We start from the raw sequence: 23,666 nt of genomic DNA on the forward strand, positions 1-23,666 counted from the left end.
TATAAATATGGCGTTAGTTTTGCGCCGAATTTGCATCGAAAAAAACGACGCAAATTCGGCGCAAACGGAGTATAAATATGCCCCTTAGTATATATGTTTATTTAGTTGTTAGTGCTGTGTATATGAATGTTATATAATGGCCAAGCACTTCAGAAATTATTACTTGTATCATGGAATATTGGTTGTTTTCAGTACCAGTGTGCAAGTATACACATGTGCAAATGTATATATTTTACCTCATGATGGGAAGTTTATTAGGAATTTATATTAGGATACTGTTGTGATGTTTTAGACACATGATTTAAGATATTTCTTCTGATCAAAATTAATGTTGTTTTTATTTTCAGTAAGGTCCAATAATATAATATGAAAGGAACAAAGAACTATGAGATATGTATCACGATGTTTATCATATTGTAATTAGTGCTGGTTTTCTTATAAGAATGTGGACGTTACAAAATAGTCCATAAGAAACATAGGACTATAACACACTGAAACCACGATCCTTGGCTGATCTAAGCTAGTCCTATTTTTACTTCCATGGGTAGCTGACAATATATATAGTCAGAATAGACAACAGACCATTAGATAATAATGGAAGCGTACTTGCGGTGAAGTACAAAAACGCACTAATTTGGTAAGGAGATTTTGTTATTTTTAACTCGGCGTGGTGCACATGTTATATATTCACTAAGCGCCTATGAGAGAGGCATTCCAGGGAACACTATGAGTACGAACTTTCAGACTATGTTGCTTTTGGAAGCGTACTCGCAGCGAGAGTTAAGTCGCCTCTATTTGATGAGATTTCTCCTTTTTTTCTGTTCAAACTTAGCGCGGAGAGGCCTATAGCTATATTTATGCAAGAACAGCTATGAGAGGGCACCTCTAGATAACATGTCAAGAACACTATGATAGATTAACTTGGAATAACGATGGCACTATATAACACTTAACCGTTAGCGTTTCTGACAATTTGCCGATATGCCGGCTATCAAGGCATACGTCGGGATTGGAATTTCTGCCAACGCGGCTTGTTTATTTAGATTAAAGCACCAACAGAGCTTACATTTTGAGTACGGTCCTACTTAGATTGTTACCGTATTATTCAATAGATTAATAGCGCATAATGCGTTTCGATAACATCCTCAGATCTTAAGATATACGGTGTTATTAATTCATATTGGTTTCAATTACAGGAGTCATTATAGATAATAGTAAATAAGGGATACAGGAAAACCAAAAGGAAGAGTCCTTAATAAGAATCAACAGGTATTTTATTTAGGTGACGGGTATTCTTTATGTTGCTTTAAACTCACGACACACTAAATTGTGGTCATGACTACACAGGTGTATGCTTACAGATTGGGAGACTTGTTTCGGAATGAAAATCAACAATGAATCGATTATGAGTTAAATCGTATTCAAGTGAATACAGTTTATGGATTGCACTAGAACACTGCTCTAGTACTTAGGCCCATATTTATACTTTTTGACGCTAAACTGCGCTAACGCAGTTTAGCGTCAAAAAATTTTGCGCCGTCTAACGCCATTCTGAAGCGCCATGCGGGCGCCGTATTTATGGAATGGCGTTAGACGGCGCAATCAGACCGGCGCTGCCTGGTTTGCGTGTGAAAAAACCACGTAGACCAGACAGCGCCGGCGTAGGGGGAAAATGGCGTATGGGCGTCTTAAAATGGGGCAAGTCAGGTTACGTCGAAAAAATTGTCGTAACCCGACTTGCGCCATTTTTTTTCGACGCCCATCCCCCATCAACATGACTCCTATCATTGTAAAGATAGGAGTCATGCCCCCTTGCCCAATGGCCATGCCCAGGGGACTTCTGTCCCCTGGGCATGGTCATTGGGCATAGTGGCATGTAGGGGGGCACAAATCAGGCCCCCCTATGCCACAAAAAAAAAAAAAAAAAATACTTACCTGAACTTACCTTAATGTCCATGGGATGGGTCCCTCCGTCCTTGGCTGTCCTCCTGGGGTGGGCAAGGGTGGCAGGGGGGGTCCCTGGGGGCAGGGGAGGGCACTCTGGGCTCATTTTGAGCCCACTTGTCCCTTAACGCCATGCCTGACCCAGGCGTTAAAAAGCGGCGCAAATGCGCCGTTTTTAGCCACGCCCACTCCCGGGCGTCTCTTTTGCCCGGGAGTATAAATACCACGTAAAGGCCTGGGAGTCATTTTTTAAGACGGGAACGCCTCCCTTGCATATCATTAACGCAAGGAAGGGGTTCACGCTAAAAAATGACGCACATTCCGGGAACTTTGGCGCTAGACGCCTCTAACGCCATAGTATAAATATGGCGTTAGTTGGCGTTAGTTTAGCGTCGAATTTGCGTCGAAAAAAACGACGCAAATTCGGCGCAAACGGAGTATAAATACGGGCCTTAATCTTTTACGCATTGATTTTCTTTTCTCTTTTTTTTTCTTCGCTTTCCACCTTCTTGTGACGGTTACTAATTATATGATTTATCTCTTGAAATGTAAATCTTATTTTACTTGTTATGGTAGTTAATCTTTAATCACAGTAGTAGCCCATTCTTTTCTTGAGAGGTGTATAAAATTGTATGTTTTCAATGATTTCGTATTTCTAAGGATTGTATAGACAGTTTGTTATATCTAATTGCAGCCCTGACGAAGTCATGGGTTACACCCCTGACGAAACACGTGTTGGTTTCTGGCGACAATTGGCAAGTGACGATTGAATCCTATAGCGGAAATTCAAGATTTGAAGAATAAAAGACACAAAAACTGTTTTCAAATGGACTTTACGTTTGATGTGTGCCTTATATAAAGTAATAAGCAGCTAGATAAGTAAACAAAATGATCGCAACTGCATGGAGGGAAGCACTCTTCTCTATCAAAACATGTACTCCTGGCATCCAGCAAATGGGTGGAGCCAAAACTCTCTAGTGATGCTCACATAAATGTCTGGTGACAACTGCACTGTCAAGCCAGACTCTAAAAAGCAGAGCTTTTCTTCTCAACAATGTATGGGCTTCTGGGGCCTGGATACGAAGTTGTCCATCACAGATCGTCTCTTTTGCCAAATAGTTCAAGGCATCAGAGTGTGTTCCAAAATGAGAACAGATCTAGGCAAAACGGTGTAAGTGGACGCTTTTACATCAAAGATTAGATTTACTGGTGGCTTGTTGGGAACCTCGATTGGCCTGCTGTGTGGACATATGTGCATACCACCAAACATTGGAAGCTTTTTGTGTTCTCCTGGACAGCAGGGTGTTTGGAAGGGCAGTCTTATACAGTGCTCTTATCTCTATGGAGTAACATTGTCAAAATGACCCCGGTGGGTGTGGATAAGTAATTGGGTCTTTCCAGTGGCAATGTTTGTTTAGCACCCAGGCCCCACATTGTCCATCCTTTCTGCTTGTTTGGGGGTTTAACTGGAGTCAGTTTGTGATAACCAGTGAACGTGATAGACTTCTAACCACATATTCCATACCTTAAAATATCCTCCAGGCAGCCGACTGGAACCTGGAAAATCGTGAGCAATATCCTTGCACGCTAGTCGGTGGTGTCAAATGGCTATGGATCCTCGCAGGATGTGACGTGCATATATAGGCCAGTATTTATACTTTTTGACGCTAAACTGCGCTAACGCAGTTTAGCGTCAAAAAATTTTGCGCCGGCTAACGCCATTCTGAAGCGCCATGCGGGCGCCGTATTTATTGAATGGCGTTAGCCGGCGCAAGCAGACCGGCGCTGCCTGGTGTGCGTGGAAAAAAACCACGTACACCAGGCAGCGCCGGCGTTGGGAAAAATGGCGCTAGGGCGTCTTAAAAATGGTGCAAGTCAGGTTGACGCAAAAAATCGCCTCCACCCGATTTGCGCCATTTTTAATGACGCCCAGACGCCATTTACATGACTCCTGTCTTAGTAAAGACAGGAGTCATGCCCCCTTGCCCAATGGCCATGCCCAGGGGACTTATGTCCCCTGGGCATGGTCATTGGGCATTGAGGCATGTAGGGGGGCACAAATCAGGCCCCCCTATGCCAAAAAAAATATTTAAAAATAATATATATATACTTACCTGAATGTCCCTGGGGTGGGTCCCTCCAGCCTTGGGTGTCCTCCTGGGGTGGGCAAGGGTGGCAGGGGGGGGTCCCTGGGGGCATGGGAGGGCAGCTGTGGGCTCATTTTGAGCCCACAGGTCCCTTAACGCCTGCCCTGACCCAGGCGATAAAATCCGGCGCAAATGCGGGGTTTTTTGCCCCGCCCACTCCCGGGCGTCATTTTTGCCCGGGAGTATAAATACGACGCATTTGCGTTGCAGTCATTTTTTTAGACGGGAACGCCTACCTTGCATCTCATTAACGCAAGGAAGGCGTTCACGCAAAAAAATGACGCTCTTTCCTCATACTTTTGCGCTAGACGCGTCTAACGCCAAAGTATAAATATGGCGTTAGTTTTGCGCCGAATTTGCGTCGAAAAAAACGACGCAAATTCGGCGCAAACGGAGTATAAATATGCCCCATAGTTTCTTTCAAGACTGTTCCTGTGCCAGAAGCATGGAGCCATATTAGAAGGCACATCGATCAGTGTGCAGATTCTAAGAGCCTACATGGACTGGTTTAGGTGGAAAAGTCCAGTAGTTTGCAGAACCAGAGGATGAGAGGGTCAGTAAGGTATCTATGGCTAGATAGTCTCTAGCAGATAAAACGTTACTAAAGGTAAGTAACTTATTCATCTGATAGACTTCTAGCCATCAGTTCCTTTTCTTTCCACACCAACATCACAGAGCCAGAAGAAAAGAACATTTTTGTCAATTTTTTATTTTTTTTGGTAGCATTTTGCTCGCAGTGTGTTAGGTATGTCCCCTAAGAAACCAGTGGGTTTTAAGCCCTGTGGGGCCTGTCACTGACAAATGTGTGACAGACCCCCATCTGTTTTTTCTGTGGTGCCTGTAGCTGGACCACGACTCCAGGAACTGTCCGTACTGCCGCACAATGAATCCAAAGATTATGCAGAAGTGTCAGACAAAGCTCTTGTGAGACAATGCAGAACTGTCGAACATCCGAAGACTCCGGGCCACTCAAGGTCCCATTTGTGTGGAAGGTCATCAGCTTGCTTTCATAGTCGTTCCAGTTGGTCGTCATTGTGGTCAGTCATTCTCTGTTGAGTGCCACAAACATTTAAAAAAAAAATCTAAGAAATTGGATCGCTTTTCGACCTCGCAGTACCCTCCCACGTCATCAGACGAGGCACTGAAATGATGCTGCAATTCAGGTTCCTGGTCCCTTACTTCAGCCGTGGAACCTGAGATCGGGTCTACTGGGTGCTTCTCTGAATTTCTTGGAGCCAGAGCCGCCCCTGCTCAACTTAGACTTTTATGAGGCTCTGTACCTTATATTTGGGTGGTATGATCCCTTTGGAGTGCCTTCGGGCCCCAAGTGTCTGCAAGGTACCCTCACTGGACTTACACCAGCAGGTTTGCCCCTGGCGCCAGTCCGGTCTTCTGAATACTTTCCTGGATCCGAACCGACTCCAGTTGCGAACCATGACCTTCGCTAGGATTTGGCCCCATGGTGCCATTCCTGGTGAGACAGTCCATAGTAATTTCTGACACTTACTCATACCGGTGCCTCTTGATCTCAACCCCGCCTCTGACCGAACAAGGACGACTTAAGTTCAAAGACATTGCCTCCTTTCTTCGGCAGGCCCTGTGGGGATTTTGTCTGGGAGGTATCTGAGCATTCTAAGGCTACTCTGATCCCTATGAAGATCCTTTAGCCCAATTGGATGACAACAACTGATATGAAGAGCTGGTGAATGCTAGTGGCCTGTACACCTCAACATACTGGCTGGTTTCTCCTAGTTTGGCTTTGGTGAAAAGGTGCTAAGGTGGTGAGCAGGGTGGCAGAGGCCTTCGACCTCCAGCTGTCCTCAGTGGAAGTCAGGTGCTTCAGCCGAGGGTATCCCACACACAATCTCTACTGCCCTTCAATGAAGCCCTCCCTGATGTTCTGTTCGAGGTCTGGGCCAAGCCCTGCAGGGCACCTCCTTGCACAGGGTAACTGCACGTCACCTACTGCTCACTTCCTCAACTCCTCACTTCCTCAAGCAGCACCCCACAGCCTGGTGGTGCAGGCCTCAACATCCAAGGTGATGCCCGGCATGTTCTATACCACTCCACTGGACAGGGAATCTAAGAGCCTGGTTTCCTTAGGGAACAGGATTTTCTCTTCTGCCAACATTGCACTGCTTGCCTCTTAGGCCGATACAGCCACACTGTGTGGGACTTGGTTGCCCACGTGCTACCTATTTTCTTAGGGGAAGCGAAGCCATACTGAACCAGGCTATTGCCAATGACAGGGATGCAACACAATTTCCCATCAGAAGAGGACTGGACACTATTGGCTTGCTGCTCAGGGCCATTGCTTCATCGGTGACACCCCAACACCATGCCCGGCTGAGGTCAGCTGGGGATGTCCAGTCATTCCTTATGGACATGCCCTTCCATGGCACTTGCTTGTTCTGCAGCAAAACTGATTCAGCACTCAAACGCTTCAAGGAGAGTATGGTTATGGACACACACCAGCAACACTTATTTTTGCTCCTTCTGTGACTCCAATAAGTCCTGTGGGAACAAAGGCCAGAGATCTGCCCAGTCCACCACTCCTCCAGCAGCTGCAGCCTCCAAACACCTTTAATATACCCTTGCACCCTTAAGGAGGCAGGATTAGGCACCACCTGTTCCAATGGCAAGAGGGTTCTCCAAATTGTCCAGCGATGTTACACTGTCCCATTACTAGAAGCCTCACCGTCTCTGCCACCATCCTCAGATTGGTAAACAGAGGATTACCTCTACTTGTTGCACAAGGAAGTGCAGATTTTTTTGGCCAAAGGAGCCATGGAGAGGGTGACTGCATCAGAAGTAGGCCCTGGTTGCTATTCCCACTACTTTCTGGTGCCAAGGATCCGCGCTTTCTCAATACCTTCCGTAGGAAGGGGAAATTCAGGATGCTACCACTTCCTCACGTCCTGTCTGCTTCACACCATGGAAACTGAAATGAAGCATTGGACCTGCAGGATGCCTTTTTTCATTTCCCAATCCTGCAAACTCACTTGTGCTACCTGCTGTTTAAGGTGGGACATGAGTGTTTCCAGTTCACTGTGCTCCTCTTTGGTCTCACCAGTGTCCCTCAGGTGTTCAAAAAGGTGATGGCTGTGGTTGCTGCACATCTGCCGAGGTCGAGAGTTCCATTCTTCCCTACCTCAATGACTGACTGTAAAGGCAGGCTCATCCCAGGGAGTCGTCCCCTACCTCCAGACTACGGCAGACCTTGGGCATTCAGTGGGGTTTACTATCAACGTGCCAAAGTCACACCTGACTCCTTCTCAGACTCCTTCATCAGAACCTTTCGGGATGCGGCCCAGTTCTGCCCCTATCCTTCGGAGTGGAGAGTACAGGACATTCAGGTTATGATCCCGATGTTTCAACCTCAGTCCTGGATTTCGATGAGACTGAGCCTGAGACTACTGGTATGGGTGGCCTCCTCCGTCCTGCTGGTGAAGCATGCCCGATGGCACATGTGGACTCTGCTTTGAGAACTGAAGTCCGACTGGATGCAACACCACGGGCATATCCTTGACCTCGTCCAGATGTTGAGGGAAACTGCAAAAGACCTGAAGTAGTGGCTAAGAGACCACAATTGGGTCAGCGGCAGACCAATCTCCCTTTCCCACACAGAGTTAACAGTCGTGATCGATGTATCACTTATGGGCAGGGACAGCCATCTGAGTGAGATGGAGATCAAAGGCCTCTGGTGGAGGCTCGGCTCCAATCTTCTAGAGCGTAAGGCAGTTCATTTGGAATTGAAAGATTTCTTGTCTTCCATCAAAGAGAAGCTGGTCCAGGTGTTACCACCATGTGATACTGCAACATGCAGGGTTGAGTGGCGTCCTGGATCCTGTGCCATGGGGATTTTTGCCTCTGGATATGCTGGCATGTCAGGTCATTTTCTGGTCGTGCAGCACTTGGTGGTCTCTCTAAATGCAAGAACAGAGAAGCTTAGCTGTCGATGCCTTGCGGACCACGAATGGTATCTGCACCCAGAGGTAGCTTAAGGTATCTTCCAGGACTAGGGAGAACCTTGGCTAGATCAATTCACCACTGCTGAGGCCATGCAATGTCAGCACTTCTGTGTGCTGGATTTTCCAAAGCAGCTCTTGCTCGGGTACCATTCTGACTACACTGGAATATGGGACTCCTATATGCCTTCCACTGATACCTCTCCTCCCTCGAGTTCTGAAAAAGATAAGAATCGACCAGGCCCAAGTCATATTGGTGGCTCTGGATGGGGCACAAAGAATATGCAATCTAGAACTTGTGATCATGAGCATCTGTCCTCTGATCAGGCTTTCTCTGAATAGCAGGGAGGGTTCTGCACCTGACCCTATGCATTCTCCATTTTCACATTTGGAGATGGAGCGGCTACAGTTGAGGGTCTTTGACTTTCCTTCTGAATGTCTTCTTGCCGCCAGCAGCATCATCTGTATGGCTTGTAGTTGGGGCAGATCTGGGCTTGGTGCACTGACAAATACACTGACCCACTTTCTGCCCCCTGTTGTTTTTGTCCTTAGCCCATCAGGGGCTTTCTCTGGGCACAGTTAAGGGACATCCTTCCGCCATCTCTGGCTTTTATGCAGTTGCAGACCTACCATCCCTATTTAAGTAACTCCTTTTGATACGTTTTCTAAAAGGTCTTCAGCACGTTCCCTCCTAAACCTTTTATTATGCCCAAATAAAATCTAAATTTTGGTTTTAACCTATTTTATTTGCTTCCCTTTTGAACCCATGCATAGCTGCTCTCAAAGACTTGTGAAACTCAACATGAGCCAGGAAGGTCAGTGAGCTACAGGCTCTTTCTGTTCACCCTCCATACACCAGCTCCTTCTCAGACAAACAGGTTCTCCGACACCGTGCCTCTTGTCTGCCAAAGGTGGTGACACCTTTCCATGTCGGCCAAAACTTCACACTCCTGACCTTTGCTCTACCTCACCCCTCCACCGAGAAACAGAGACTCCACCTCCTGGACCCTAAGAGGGAACTGTTATTTTATATTGATTGCACTAAAAAACATTCTGTGGACGATCAGCTTTTTGTAGGGTTTATTGGATCAAAGAAGGAAAAAGAGGTGCAGAAATGAACCATCTCCAGGTGGATTGTGCTCTGCATAAAAATCTGTTATGCATTAGCCATGAAGCAGCTACCTTGCAGGCTCATTCCTCTAGAGCCAAACTGTCAACTTGTGGGTTTTCTGCACTGGACATCTGTCAGGCTGCTGCATGGGCATCTGTCACACGTTTGCCAAGCACTACTGCCTTCTCTGGTCCATTCTGATGGGCACTTTGCCCGTTCGGTCCTCAGGACTTTTTGGTCTGAGCCATTTTGCAGACCCACCTTCATGAAGGTATTGCTTTGGTATCTATTCTAAGTTACACTCTATCTACCCACAGGTTCTTTACCGATCCTCCCTGCTCTGCAAACTGGACTTTTCCCACCTAAGGTGCTCCTTGTAGGCCCTTAGTATCTGCACACTGGTAGATCAGCTTTCTGACATGGCTCCATGCTTCTGGCACCGAAATAGTCATGAAATAAATGGATGTCAGCACGTTGGGGTGGCCCCTAGATAGGCACGTCACAACCGGCACATACGCAGAGCCGCTCAACTCCATCTACCGGCAAGCAGCGGGTACTGCTCAAGATTTTCTGGATCTGTCTGACGCCTGGGGATATTCTAAGGTATGGGATCTGTGGCTAGAAGTCTCTATCATGTAAGGCGTTACCAAAGGTAAGTTACTTGTTCTTCTCACCAATGCAGCCTTCTGGCTGGTGCTCCTGTGATGCAACATAAAACAAAAGGCAGGAGACAGCAAGCCCTTCCCCAAGAATGAGTCTTTTATTGACTTGTATTTTTCAGACATTTCTAGTAAGTTTTGCTTCTTTCTCCGGATGCGCGAAGGTCCGCAGCATTCCCTCCTAGCTCCCGCACTTCTCTATGGTCTTCATCATCCACTGGCGCATGCGGTGCAGGTGGGTGTAGAATCCATACTTGCCATCCCGGTCACAGCCCTCGCCCCAGGAGACGATGCCGACCTGGTACCAGCGTTTATCGTCTGGACTCTGGACGGGATGAAGAGAGACAACAGTCATTAACCTGTCTCATCCTGTCGGAGACCAACTTCTAGAGAAAACACCAAACCCAGAGAAGAATCGACCCCTAATGCAAGGTCCGGGGAGCAGTTTCCCACGGTGAGACCTCTCCAGAGATAGCACTTCTTCTAGAAGTGTCTGGATTTTTCAATATAGCCCAAATCAATCTAAGGGCCTTATTTAGAACTTTGTGGACAAGTTACTCTGTCACAACGGTGACGGATATCCCGTCTGCCAAAACCTAAATCTCATTATATTCTATGGGATTTATATTTTGGTGGATGGGAAATCAGTCATCGCTGTAAGAGAGGAACCCGTCCCCGATATCTAAATCAGTCCCCAAGTCAGTTCAATTATGTGTTTCTCAACTCCTTCAACAACTAACTCATTGCAGCCGAGATGACCTATTGCCCATATGCAGCATATGGGGTTTACTGACCAATGGCATGCTATCCAAGGGCAGACACCCCTTTTTACTCTGTGTCACAGGGCAAAGTCCCTGATTTACCATGATGCACACTATCCTATGGCAGACCACTCTCTTTACCGTGGTGCACATTGCTTTACCACAATGCAGTCTTCCTAGTTTACCATGATGCACACTGTCCAAGGACAGACTCCCCTCTTTACCATTATGCACACTGTGACAGGACAGACCCCCTGATTTACTATGAAGTACACTGTCCTAGGGCAGACTCCCCTCTTTACCATCATGCACACTGTGACAGGACAGACCCCCTGATTTACTATGAAGTACACTGTCCTTTGGGCAGACTCCTCTCTTTACCATTATGCACACTAACAGGACAGACCCCCTGATTTACTACGAAGTACACTGTCCTAGGGCAGACTCCTCTCTTTACCATGATGCACTCCGTGTTCCAGGGCAGACTCCTGCTCTGTGGCCAGGACAGGCTGCCTGCTTTACTATGATGATTTCTGTGCCACAAGGCAAACTCCCCACTTTACTATGATGCACAATGTCCTGAGCAGACTCCCTGCTTTAGTGTGATGCTCTTTGTCCTAGGACAGACTCCCCGCTTTACTTTGATGCACATTGTCCTAGGGCAGACTCCCTGCATTAGTGTGATGCACTTTGTCGTTGGACAGACTCCCCACTTTACTATGATGCACGCTGTCCAAGAACAGATTCACCGGTTTACTATGATGCACACAGTCCTAGTGCAGACTCCTTGCCTTTGTATGTTGCACACTGTCCTAGGGCAGATTCCCTGCCTTCATGCTATGCACACTGCCTTATGGCAGGGTCCCCCTCCGCTCCGCTTACACTTTGACACCTTCAAGGCCATGACGGAGTCACAGTCCTGTTGTGGGTTCATTTAGCTCTGCTTGGGTACAGGAGTTCCTTTGTTTCACGATTGCTGTTGAAGGCTACGAGTATTAGAAAAACACTATTGATGTGAAGAGTGTATGGGGAACAAAGGATTGGCAGATATAGAGTAGGGAAGGTGTGTTTAAAGTATGCTTTCTTCCTTTGCAAATTATATTTTTAAGTGAAACTGTCCAGCAAACATCTTGTTTGGGGTTAGAAAAACTAAAAGGAAGTAATGTGCCCAGTATCCCTACACCAGCTAAATTTCACAATTGGCAAACGTTTTTAAATGTCACTGAAGATTAGCTCACTTCTTGGGTTCAGAATGGTACCTTTGATTCTCCACTCAAGTCCCAGCGGATGGTTATTGTGGCAAAAAGGACACAAATGGTTGCCAGTCACATTTTGTTAATTCCTTGTTGGGGAAGGGCGGAGTTTAAGGCAAGCTGGCCAGACCCTTACTATGTCTCGAGCCAGCACTCTAATATTGTCAGTACATACAGGGGGTTATTCCAACTTTGGAGGAAGTGGTAATCCGTCCCAAAAGTGACGGTAAAGTGACGGATATACCACCAGCCGTATTACGAGTCCATTATATCCTATGGAACTCGTAATACGGCTGGTGGTAAATCCGTCACATTTGGGACGGATTACCACCTCCTCCAAAGTTGGAATAACCCCCACAGTGTGGGCAAACTGTGCTAAAAATGGTTAGATTCTCCACCTTAGCAGCTGTAAGGGGACACTTTTGTCTCCTTTCTGAGGAAATAGACTTACAAGATTTCTTGTTAGGTCCTAGGAAGCCACACTCAAAACGTTTTCTGTATGCCACATAAAATGAGATCTGGAAGCTTTCTCAAATGGAAGCTGGTGCACGTTTAAGGAAGATAGATAAAGAAAATATGGAAAAGCCTCTAGCTGTTGTTGATAATGACATGAACACTTTGTCCAACAGAATTTACACTTTAAATAATATTGTGTCATCTGCAATTGATATTCAGAATAACGTCCTTTTTACAACATGGGCAAAGCCAGTTGCGTTCCATTATGCAGTTAGGTTGGACAGTGCAGATTCAGAAAAATGGCCACGTGCCCTGGAAACACATACAAAGCAGCGAACTATCTGCAGCTTATAATTTGTCGCAATAACAACAGATAATGGCTAAAAAAGAAGCTAGTTACATCATGCTTAACACTGAAAAGCTCAAGAAATTGCTTTTTACTGTAGCAAAAATATCAGCGGTATGGTTAATGCACAGTTATAAATCTGCCCCTTTCCACCTTTCATTTCACAAACTATTTAAAACATTTTGTTGTATGCAGATACGAGTGGCTAGGAGACAGTTATATTCACGAAGTGTGGGTGTTGTGTTTTCATTTGAAATTTCTGAACGGCAAAGCAGAGGTCTTTTTAGCGAAAGCGAATGTGAGACTACTGTTAATCATTCTGTGATTTGTAAGCAGGTGTCCTTGCATGGCCTTTGCAATGCTGAGGTCACAAACTTGGCATGCTGTCTGAAGGGTACTCCCGTCCCTTTAATTCGTCCAGTATTTCACATACTTTCTAATGGACGTTATGCGGTTCTGAACGATGGAAGCTGCTGTAGCATGAAGCCTCGACTTTCCTATGCCATTTTGGTTTCTAAAATGGTAACTTGTTGTAGCCATGTTTTATTCCCCTCCCCACAGGAGATATGAGTTTCAATATTGCAGACACAAGTTTGCGCACACAAGCTAATGTTTAGGTACATTCCGACGTCAGGCTTCTTGCAAGAACAATAACATGTGCCTTATAAAAGCATCTTGTGAGATCAAGGCCATTAGAGGAGACCCCTGCCGGGATATTCCTTCTATACTGCACGCCGTTTTGCTGCAAATCACAGCCTTTGTGTCTTTAAGGATTCTGATTTGGAGACAGGAGGACAACCTTGTTCTAAGGTAACGAGGGTGGGGATGCTTTTTATGGACACTGCACGGGCAGATTGGGTTTATCATGCCTAGCTCTCTAGGGTAGAGAATATGCTTAGGAAGGAATTTTGTCTATTCATGTTTGATTGCAGTCTTTTCAGTAAATGTATTGAAAACTATCCTGCATCTCCTTTCTTGCCTGTGTGTTTGTAAGAGACTTATTGCCATTTTCAAAGCCCTCGTCCACGCTCACAAAGCCCTCCACGACACTGGACCGGCCTACCTCAACGAACGAGTAAACTTCCACATACCAACCCGCCAGCTCCGCCGACCTCACCTTCGCTACAGTCCCCCGCATCCAACGCACCACCTCTGGTGGCAGATCCTTCTCCCACCTCGCCACCAAGACCTGGAACTCCCTCCCCACCAACCTACGCAAGACCCAGGACCTCCTAACCTTCAGAAAGCACCTAAAAACATGGCTTTTCGAGCAGTAACAACTCCCCCTCCCCTCCGAGCCGTGAGACCCTACCGGGTGAGTAGTACGCTTAAGAAATTATTTGATGAGAGGCAAGGGTAAGATTCATTTCACCACAACTTCCCTGAGGGGTTTTCAAATTCCATGTGCTAGGCTGCCAGAAATCACCTTTACTGTTTGGGTGGGGTGCTGATAGAGAGCAGGGAGGGTTGACCCCACAGTTGGCAATTGGTGTAGAAGTGAGTCAGGCACCTACAAGCAAGGGTGCTGCCACCCCTAATCTAGCAATCCCTTTGAGATACGAGAGTCCGTATGATACTCCCCCCACTTCAATAGGTCTCCCTGTGGTTAGAGAGCGTAGTTCCTAGAGTGGTCACCCCTGTCATTCAGGCAGTCACCACTCTGTGATGCCTCTACCCATCCTAGAAGTAGGGTCACAAAAACCTAGCCCTCTGTACCACAAGCACCACCTTCACGAGTGGCCCTGCAGTGCCTCTGTCCTATTTTATGGGTCACCTACCTTCATTACGAACGGGCCGCCACTGTCCCCCTCACAGGCATCTCCTCTGTTCGGATCATCTGGATTGTAACCTGTAAGGAACCGAGAGTAAGTCAGCAACAGCTAGCCTGAACCTCATTCAAGCCTGTAACATTTACTTATGTAGCCATCCATTATTTTATTCATTCATCAGAGCACTTTGTGTAGGAAAGTGCCCCCTTTTGGCATGGTTACCCTCACCCCACACACACTTTTTGCCTGATAGCTGATGCTGGAATCCTGCTAATCAGGTCCCAGCATATGTGTTCATTCCGTAAACTGTACCACTGTGTCCACAATTGGCATACCTCTGGCACACAGCTAATTCCCTTGTAAAGGGTAGGGCCCTGTGGACAGAAAGACTCCCCAAGAGCTGCAGCATGTATTATGCCACCCTAAGGAACCCCTCACCAAACACATGCACACTGCCTCTGCAGATTGTGTGTGCTGGTGTGGAGAAAAAGGTAAAGACATGGCATCTCTCCCTGGGTGCTATGCCCACAAACCACTGCTTGTGGCATAGGTAAGTCACCCCTCTAGCAGGACTTACAGCCCTAAGGCAGGGTGCACTGTACCACAGGTGAGGGCATAGACACTGTAGGAGCATATTGCTCATGCAGCTAAGTCCATTCTTAGACATTGTAAGTGCAGTGTGGCCATATTGAGTACATGGGCTGGAAGTCTGTCATTGCGAACTCCACAGTTCTATAGTGGCTACACTGAATACTGGGAAGTTTGGTATCAAACTTCTCAGCTCAGTAACCCACATTGATGCCAGTGTTGGATTTATTGTAAAAGTAACACAGAGGGCATGTTAGAGATGTCTCCTGAATGTCACCCAACTCTCTAGTGTGTGGCTGACTGGTCTATGCCAGCCTGCCACTACCATACCAGTTTCTGACCCCATGGGGTGAGATCCTTTGTGCTGCCTTTTGACCTGCTACCCTGGGGCACTCCAGCTAGTGGAGATGCCCGCCCCTGGACCGAGCCCCACTTTTGGCGGCAGGTCTAGCGGAGAAATTAGTAAACACCATGAGAAGTGTCCACGCCAGCTGGGACCACCCCTAGGGTGCTCAGAGCTGAGATGAACCCCTCCTGCAGAATCCTCCATTTTGTTTTGGAGGGTGATGTAGGAAAGCACCCTCTTTCTGGCATGGTTACCCCTACTTTTTGCCTGATATCAGTTTGCTTAGTCTGGGATTCTGCTAATCAGAACCCCAGTGATTGTGCTTTCTCCTCCACATTTTGTTGTTTGGTACTTCATACACCCCACAATTGGCATACTGGTGTACCCCTGTAGGTCCCTGGTAGATGGTACATAGGTACCCAGGGCATTGGTACATCAGGAGTCTCCCATGGGCTGCAGCATGTATTATATCACCCAGGGGAGCCCATGCAAACTGTCTGCAAGCCTGCCATTTGAAGCCTGCGTGAAATGGTGCATGCACCCTTTCACTGCTGGTCACTACACCAGGGCACTGTAAGTCACCCCTATGGTAGGCCCTTTCAGCCCAAAGGGGAGGGTGCAAGTCCCTGTGTATGGGCCCCCTGCATGAGAGAGGTGCCCCTGCAAACTCTAGCTCCAATTCCCTGGACTTCTTAAGTGTGGGGAAGCCACTTTATCTACGTACTGGCCACTGGTGGTCCAGCTAACTAATGGTAACTCCAAACCTGGGCATGTTTGGTATCAAACATGTTGGACTCATACCCCAATACTGATTCCAGTATTGGTGGCATGGTCCCATGCATTCTGGGGGTTCCTTAGAGGATCCCCCAATTCTGCTACTACCAGTCCTTCAGGGTATGCGGGCAGCCCGCGCTGCTCCCCAGACACGATTCTGCCCTCCTGCTGCTGTGAAGGAGTCCCTCCCCTGCACCGCAGGCACCTGAGGCAACGGCGTCCGACTGGTGGAATCCTCTGTCAGATCTGCAAAGATTCTCAAACACAGGTGGTGGTTCTGAGGGATCCCCTGGGTCCTCGCTGCCTTCTTTCCCATATGGGAGACGGTGAGCCCTTGTCTCTGCCACTAGGACAGAACCCCTTTGCACTGCAACTGTTGCACCAACCAAGGCTTGTTGACTCCGGCTCTGAGGGATCTTCAGGCTCCAAGTAGCCTCGGCACCCAGCACTCCACCTCTGCAAGGTTAATCTACTCTCTGCAGTTCCAGCGACGTGAGACTCCTATTCAGGTATGCTGACTAGGCCCCACTGCGACTTACTGTTTCTGCTGCCCGTGGGTTTCCTGTGGGGGCTCCAACTGCTTCTTCTGGCTCTCCATCCTGTGGGTCAGCTCAGACTCCCACCTAAGGGTCGAGTACGCAGGACCATGCTGGTCCTCCACAGCTCTGCAAAACCTCTAATAGCTCATTTTGCATTTGCCTGTACTTGTTGGTGGTTCTCCTGACCACTGACCCATCTTCAATCACTGACGGTCGAGGGACAACTCGTAGGTGACTTCAGGGACTCCTCTGCAGCTCCTGGACCCCAAAGCTGGACTTCATCCATCACTGTCGACCCATCTCTTCAGCTACAGAAGGGTGGGCATTGCCTCGTGCGACCTGGACACTCCTGAATGGACTGGACTCTGTCCCTTTCTTTTGTAGGTCCTATTTGCCTGGAATCCGTCCCTGGGTTCCACCGGTCTGGTCCTGGTTCTGCATTTCTCTAATCACAACATCCCCATGTTAGCCTATGGGACAACTGAGTAACGTACGTCTCTGCACCCGGCTGCTGGGGATCTTAATGGGAACTTACCTTTTGTGTTTCCACTCTTCCCCAGCCATTAGGTAACTACTGCATACACTCTGGTGGGGAGACACCCTTTCGCATTCCATTTTTTTATTATATGGATTGCCCCTGCCCCATAGGCCCCTAACTAATATATACTTTTCCTGAGTACTTATTAGTGTATATTTTGTGTGCTCATACCTCCAGAGGGAGATATACCAATGGTAGTCTTGTTTGGTGTGCCTATAATAAAGTAACTTTATTTTTGCAACACTGTGTGGTTCATTTCATGTGCAATAGGTTACTGTATGACTACTGTGGCATTGCAAGTGCTTCACATGCCTTCTAAAAAAGTCTTGGCTGCTCACCACAGCTACCCTAGAGCATTCTGGCTGTCTAGACACTGTAACAGTGTCTAATCAGGGATGTCTGGACCCAGTATAAGGTGTGACACTATAGGTGACCACCACACACTGGGCCAGCTTCCTACAGGTGATAGCCAAAAGGGTTAGGTATGTGCCCCCCTCCCCATAGGGAGTGGGCACAGGAAGGGTGTGGCCATTGGCTAATGCCCTCTGACACCTGGAAAGCCCCTAAATCTATTATTTAGGAGCACCCCTGAACCTTGCTCTTCAAATTCCTTGTGACCTAAAGGAGAAGGACTGAAGAGCCGCACCAGCAGTGGAGACTCCAGACGTCAACTGACTTAGCCCCAGCCCTACCATCCTGTCTGCAGCTTCAAGACTTCTGCTACAAAAAGGTGATGCATCCTTCAGGACCAGCAACCTCTACGAACTCCCAGAAGACTGCTTGCTTACCCAAGGACCAAGAACTCCTGAGGACACTGGCCCTGTCCACAAAGAAACCCCCAAGAAGGACTCCAGAACCTCCTGGATCCATGAGTCCTGCCCACTCTACACCCAACGCCCACGGCCCGAGTCCAGTCAGAGAAGGTCTCCATCATTACACATGGAGAGAGGAAGAGGGAGGAGGGGGGATAACTATGGAGGAACACTCCGTACTTAGCTCCCTATAATTCAAAGTACACACGAAAGTACGGGGTTCTCTAGAAGCGGACGTCGCGGATATTAGCGTAGTCCTAGGTTGTATGTATTCCTATTTGGAAGGGTAACGTCAGTGGAATGTCAGTTGGAAATTACCGAGTGGAACAGCGAGGGGAGGGAAGAAGGGAATTTCCTTTTACGGACTAGGTGGTCTCACACACTATATAGTGTCATGCTTCATCATTTGACCACCTAGACCCACCCAGGTAGGACAGTGCCACCTGGGCGGACTCAACCTCACTGTTAAAGGAACAGGAGGGAGTGCGTAAATAAACTTGTTTCTGGAAAGGTCGGGATCCAGCTAATCTACTGAAAAACTAAAAACACCTAAGCAGACACCTGTGAAGAGCAACAAATTTAATGGTGGTGTCTGTCTGGTGTAGTTAAAAAGGGGGGTTGGGACACCTCTGTGAGGACAAGGACTCACAGGGTCACCTAACTAATTACTAGCCAACATGTTTCTGCCCTCAAAAGTGAGCCAATGAAGGTCTCGGGGCATTCGTCAGGGCCTAGGATCCCTACGTCTCACGTTGGAGGAAAATACTCTATGGGGAAATCAAAGAGTGAGAAAATGAAAAAAGAATGATCTACATTACCCAAGGAATTACCTTGAGGCGGCCCTTTTCTTAGAGGCAGCTAGCCTCTGGTATCCAGGAGGGGGAGTGTCCCCTTATAGTCACACATACATCAAAGGGGACGCTCGCCGTGCGCCTACTTCGTCCTCTCCTTGGACCGCTTGTGACAAAAGCGACTAGGGATCCTAGGCCCTGACGAATGCCCCGAGACCTTCATTGGCTCACTTTTGAGGGCAGAAACATGTTGGCTAGTAATTAGTTAGGTGACCCTGTGAGTCCTTGTCCTCACAGAGGTGTCCCAACCCCCCTTTTTAACTACACCAGACAGACACCACCATTAAATTTGTTGCTCTTCACAGGTGTCTGCTTAGGTGTTTTTAGTTTTTCAGTAGATTAGCTGGATCCCGACCTTTCCAGAAACAAGTTTATTTACGCACTCCCTCCTGTTCCTTTAACAGTGAGGTTGAGTCCGCCCAGGTGGCACTGTCCTACCTGGGTGGGTCTAGGTGGTCAAATGATGAAGCATGACACTATATAGTGTGTGAGACCACCTAGTCCGTAAAAGGAAATTCCCTTCTTCCCTCCCCTCGCTGTTCCACTCGGTAATTTCCAACTGACATTCCACTGACGTTACCCTTCCAAATAGGAATACATACAACCTAGGACTACGCTAATATCCGCGACGTCCGCTTCTAGAGAGAAGGTCTCCAGACAATTCCGACCTTGATTCCTCCATGGGTTGACCCTTTCTGACCAACACGACAACGCCTGCAGCCTAAATCCAGAGGACCCCCCTGACCATGACCTGCTCTGGTGAAGATTGCAGATGCCTAAAGGTACCCCTGCACCAGCAACCCCCTGGTGTTGGTGAAGCCAACCGACGGTCCAGCAACATCCAGTGGGCTCTCTACTTTCCTGTCCAGCTGTTGGTTTTCTTCAGCCAACTCCCTGGACCAAGCCTGCAGCATCTCTGTGACCCCGAGGGTTCCTCCATTGAAGAGCAGGAGGTGGCCAACGCTGTGTTTGCACCTTGCACCCAGCCGCCCCGTGCCACTGCGGGTGTGTTTGGTCCTTCCCTTTGGCCACCCCCTGTTGCTGACCTAAACCCCCCAGGTCTGTGCCCTGAAGTTATGGTACTTACCTGCAACCTGTTTCTTTCCAAGCGCCCCAGGTCTCCATTGGTTTTCATTGGGCTCCCAACATCAACATTGACCTCCGCACCCAGCCGCCCTCGTGCTGCTGAGGGTGTGTGTTTGGTCCTTACCTGTGGCTCACCCTGTTGCTGACCTAAACCCCCCAGGTCTGTGCCCTGAAGTTGTGGTACTTACCTGCAAGCTGTTTCTTTCCAAGCATCCCCAGTCTCCATTGGCTTCCACTGGGAGTCCAACGCCAACATTGACCTCTGCACCCGGCCGGGTCCGTGTTGCTGGTGGTGTTTTCTTGAACCTTGCCCTGTGGACATTCTAACCTCCGAAGACTGGGATTGTGAGTTGAGCACTTACCTTTAAACTGTGTAGCTACTGTTTCTCCCCTAGGACTGCACTGCTTTCTTTGAAAATTGCACTGTCTACTTTTGAAATTGAAAAGTATACTTACCTGAAAACTGTTTTATCTGTGAATGCTAAACAGAGTGCATTTGATACTAGAAAGTGATACATTCTTGAAACTGCACCTACCTGCAACAAAGTTCTTTTTGGTTCTAGAAATAAAGTAACAAAGTATCTTTTTAATACATAAAAGATTGTCCTGGAGTTAGTCATTGAGTGTGTGCTGCATTTCTTGACTGTGTGTGTGTGTGTGTGCAACAAATGCTTAGCACTACCCTCTGATAGCACTAACTTCTCGACCACACTACCACAAAAGAGAGCATTAGTATTATCTACTTTAGACTCTGTTAAGCCTCTGGGGCTCCACTGTACTCTGTGCACACTATATCTCACTTTGATATAGTATATACAGAGCCAGCTTCCTACGGTTTGCATGACACGCCCTATACAAATGGTGACATCATCATTTCCATATCAGCTGCTGTAAGGAAACGCCTCTTTTTGTGGGGTTACCTCTTAGTTGTTGGACGGATATTGCTGGTTTATTGACTGCACTGAGACTGCTAACCAGACTTCATCGCCAGTGCCAAGACCCCAACGTGCATGTTACATTGGCTATACCCAGTTGGCATAAGCCAACATACTGTAAGTCTCTAGTATATGGCATGCATGGCATGTAAGAGTCACATCAGGGATTGCACCACTTGTTGTGCCACCCAGGGTGTTACATAGGTAAAATGAGTCTCCCAGCCACCAGTGCAGACTGGGAGAGCAGTTTTAAACTGCAAACTATGCCTCCATCTGCAATAAGTGTAAATCACCCCATGACAGACCTACCCTGCTCTATGGCAGAGTGCAGCATATTTCATAGGCAGATCATGGATTTTACATGTTCTGGCAGTAAAAACGCAAAAAGACTTGGTCATCCTGTCAGCGAGTGCAGGTTACATGCTGACCCCTCATCTATGCTAACTCCTGAACGGTCCCACAAACATTGATACTCCAAGGTATCAAAAACTCCTTACATTAAGCCTCACTAGATTGTCAAGACAAAATTAATGTAACAGGTTGAAGTGTGCAACTTTTACAAAGTTCTCAATTTGTTGCATTTAGCCTCCAGTGCCCTTAACAGTTGCACAAGGAGCCTGCCCCCAAGACAGCTTCCTGCCCTCCTGGGAAGATCTGCTAATGACTTCCAGGAAAGAAGAGAATAGAGAGATGTTACCTCCTTCCTGCAGGAATCCACACAAGTGTTAGCTCGAACGGCAAGCTTCAAAGGAGTAATGGTTGGCACTAGGGAGAGCGGTGCTCTCTTGCTTAGGCAGACAGACCAGCACCAGGAACAAAGAAGTGGAAGCCAGTTGCCAAACCGGTCTCTCGGGGCGTGTAGCCCCCTTGGTAGTAACACCTCTGGCTTGTGCTAGGAAGCTCTTGACATGATAAAAGGGTTCTGCCACATTGGGAGTGGGCAGAATCATGCATCTTGGAATAGCCAGATGCCACACGTCCCAGGAAGTGGTCATCAGAAGGGAGGAAACCTAGTAGCCCATCAGCTACTGACTGCATCTAGGCTGAGGGCACTTTCTGAGCATAGAAAGGGCACCCCTTGCACCTAGAATGCAGATCACGACTGGACTGAAAGAGAAGGGCTGCCTTGCTGCACCAAGGAACTAGCAAAGAGAGGCTGCACTGGCGTGCAGTGAATGTGCGGAGACTGGTGGCTAGCAAAGAAGAAGGGATTGTGCCTGCTGCATTGGCTCATGCACTCGTCGTCTCCGGAGCTCAGCCAAAGCAGGAGAACCCAAGGGTTAGTTGGCTTGCCTTCTGTTTGCAGCACAGTACCACAACGCTGAAACTGAGGAGGCAAAAAACCATTGGTTGGGAAGTGACCCGAGCAATTACCAGTGGCCTAGATTAATTCGAGCATTCCATCCATCACATTGTTGTTTTTGCATTTGTCGCTCTAAGTGCGCCAGGTATGCCCAGACGTGGGTCCTGGGCGAAAACAAGCTATTTCTGGCTGAAAAGCTTTAACTATGGCGAAACCAGTCCTGGGTTGGTTGCGTTCTGGTCCAGAGAGGACCTTAGCTGGCATGTCGGACTAGACTGCTTTCATGAGGAGCAAGGCCAAGACTGATTTGCATATGGCTGGGTCCAAACTGAGGTGGCATGGTGGGCAAAAAAACATGGATTGGGGTGCGGCCCGAGCAATTGCCGGTGGCTGAGAATAATTCAAGCATTCATCCATCACCTTGCTTTTGCATTAAGTACACAAAGAAGGTCATTTCGCCCAATCGGACTTACAGGACTTTCTGGTTTGAGTCCATCCATAGACCCGATTCAAATAGATAGTGATTTGGTATCTATTAAATAGATTGGAAATCTGCAAGTAGAAACTTTTATCAGAAGAGTTTCTGTTAGAGGCTCTAGCTAACCACAGATTCCTCACTGACCCCTCTCTTCCTCCCTGTTTTGTGATTGGACTCTATCCAGAGCCCAAGTCTAGGAAACTACACATTGGTCTCAACTAAATTGTTAATGGGGCTCTACGTCTGGGGGAGCAGACAACTTTGAAACCAACTGACCTTAGCATGTGCGATTGGCGCCTGCATATATGCTGCGCACATCATTTCCAGAGCGGAACATCATCAGTGTGAAGCCACTCACTGCCACCTACCAGCGCACAGAAGATTTAAGGTAAAAAGTTTCCGAATCCAGAGTGAAACCTGGGGAATATTCAAAAGGTGAGGAGTCTGCAGTTAGTCCCTCTACTGGAAAGAGCATTACCGAAGGTAGGTAACTTGTTCATATTGCCTTTGTTTTACCAGAATGGCTGATGTGTAGCATGTCTTTTGTTTTGGAGTGTATTTACCATCTTTTGATAAATAGAGCTGAAAGTGGGTGGCCTGTATTTTGTTGGTGAAGATGGGGTGATGTGGTCCCAGTTCTTTTGTTTCTGTATGTTGTTTTTTGCAACTTAGAGAGGCAGGGGTTTGCCTTGTCATTTGTTAAAGATTCAGTGATGTGTGTTCTCTTTCATGTTAGAAATGCAGTGGTGTATTTGTGCTTGTTTGTTAGGGATACAGTGGTATATCTTCACTTGTTTGTTAGGGATGCAGTGGTATTTTCCTCTCTTGTTTTAGGAATACTTTGATCTGGCTTGTCTTTTGTGTGGTATGGATTCAGTGGTCTTGACTGTCTTTTGTTTTCTAAATAGATTTGCAAGTGTGTGGCTTTTTGTTATGATCTACTTGTTCTGTCCAATGAAATTTTAACTATGTCAGAAGTTATACAATTACTGACGTATGTCA

At 47.4% G+C, this 23,666-nt stretch overlaps 1 protein-coding gene across 3 annotated transcripts in view; it reads right to left on the bottom strand.

The window, feature by feature from the left end:
* Positions 1-9,907: 9,907 nt before the first annotated feature.
* The window catches only part of F2 (coagulation factor II, thrombin), a 162,204-nt gene continuing 148,445 nt past the window's right edge, over positions 9,908-23,666 (bottom strand). For all 3 annotated transcript variants that reach the window (XM_069221692.1, XM_069221694.1, XM_069221695.1), the window contains exons 13-14: positions 14,424-14,494; positions 9,908-10,154 (exon numbers count right to left, since the gene is read on the bottom strand). In XM_069221692.1, coding sequence (XP_069077793.1) covers positions 10,011-10,154; positions 14,424-14,494 — 215 coding nt within the window. In that variant the 3' untranslated portion in view covers positions 9,908-10,010. The remainder of the gene's footprint in view (positions 10,155-14,423; positions 14,495-23,666) is intronic.

The sequence above is a fragment of the Pleurodeles waltl genome, chromosome 3_1, assembly GCF_031143425.1.
Source record: "Pleurodeles waltl isolate 20211129_DDA chromosome 3_1, aPleWal1.hap1.20221129, whole genome shotgun sequence".
Classification (NCBI taxonomy): domain Eukaryota; kingdom Metazoa; phylum Chordata; class Amphibia; order Caudata; family Salamandridae; genus Pleurodeles; species Pleurodeles waltl.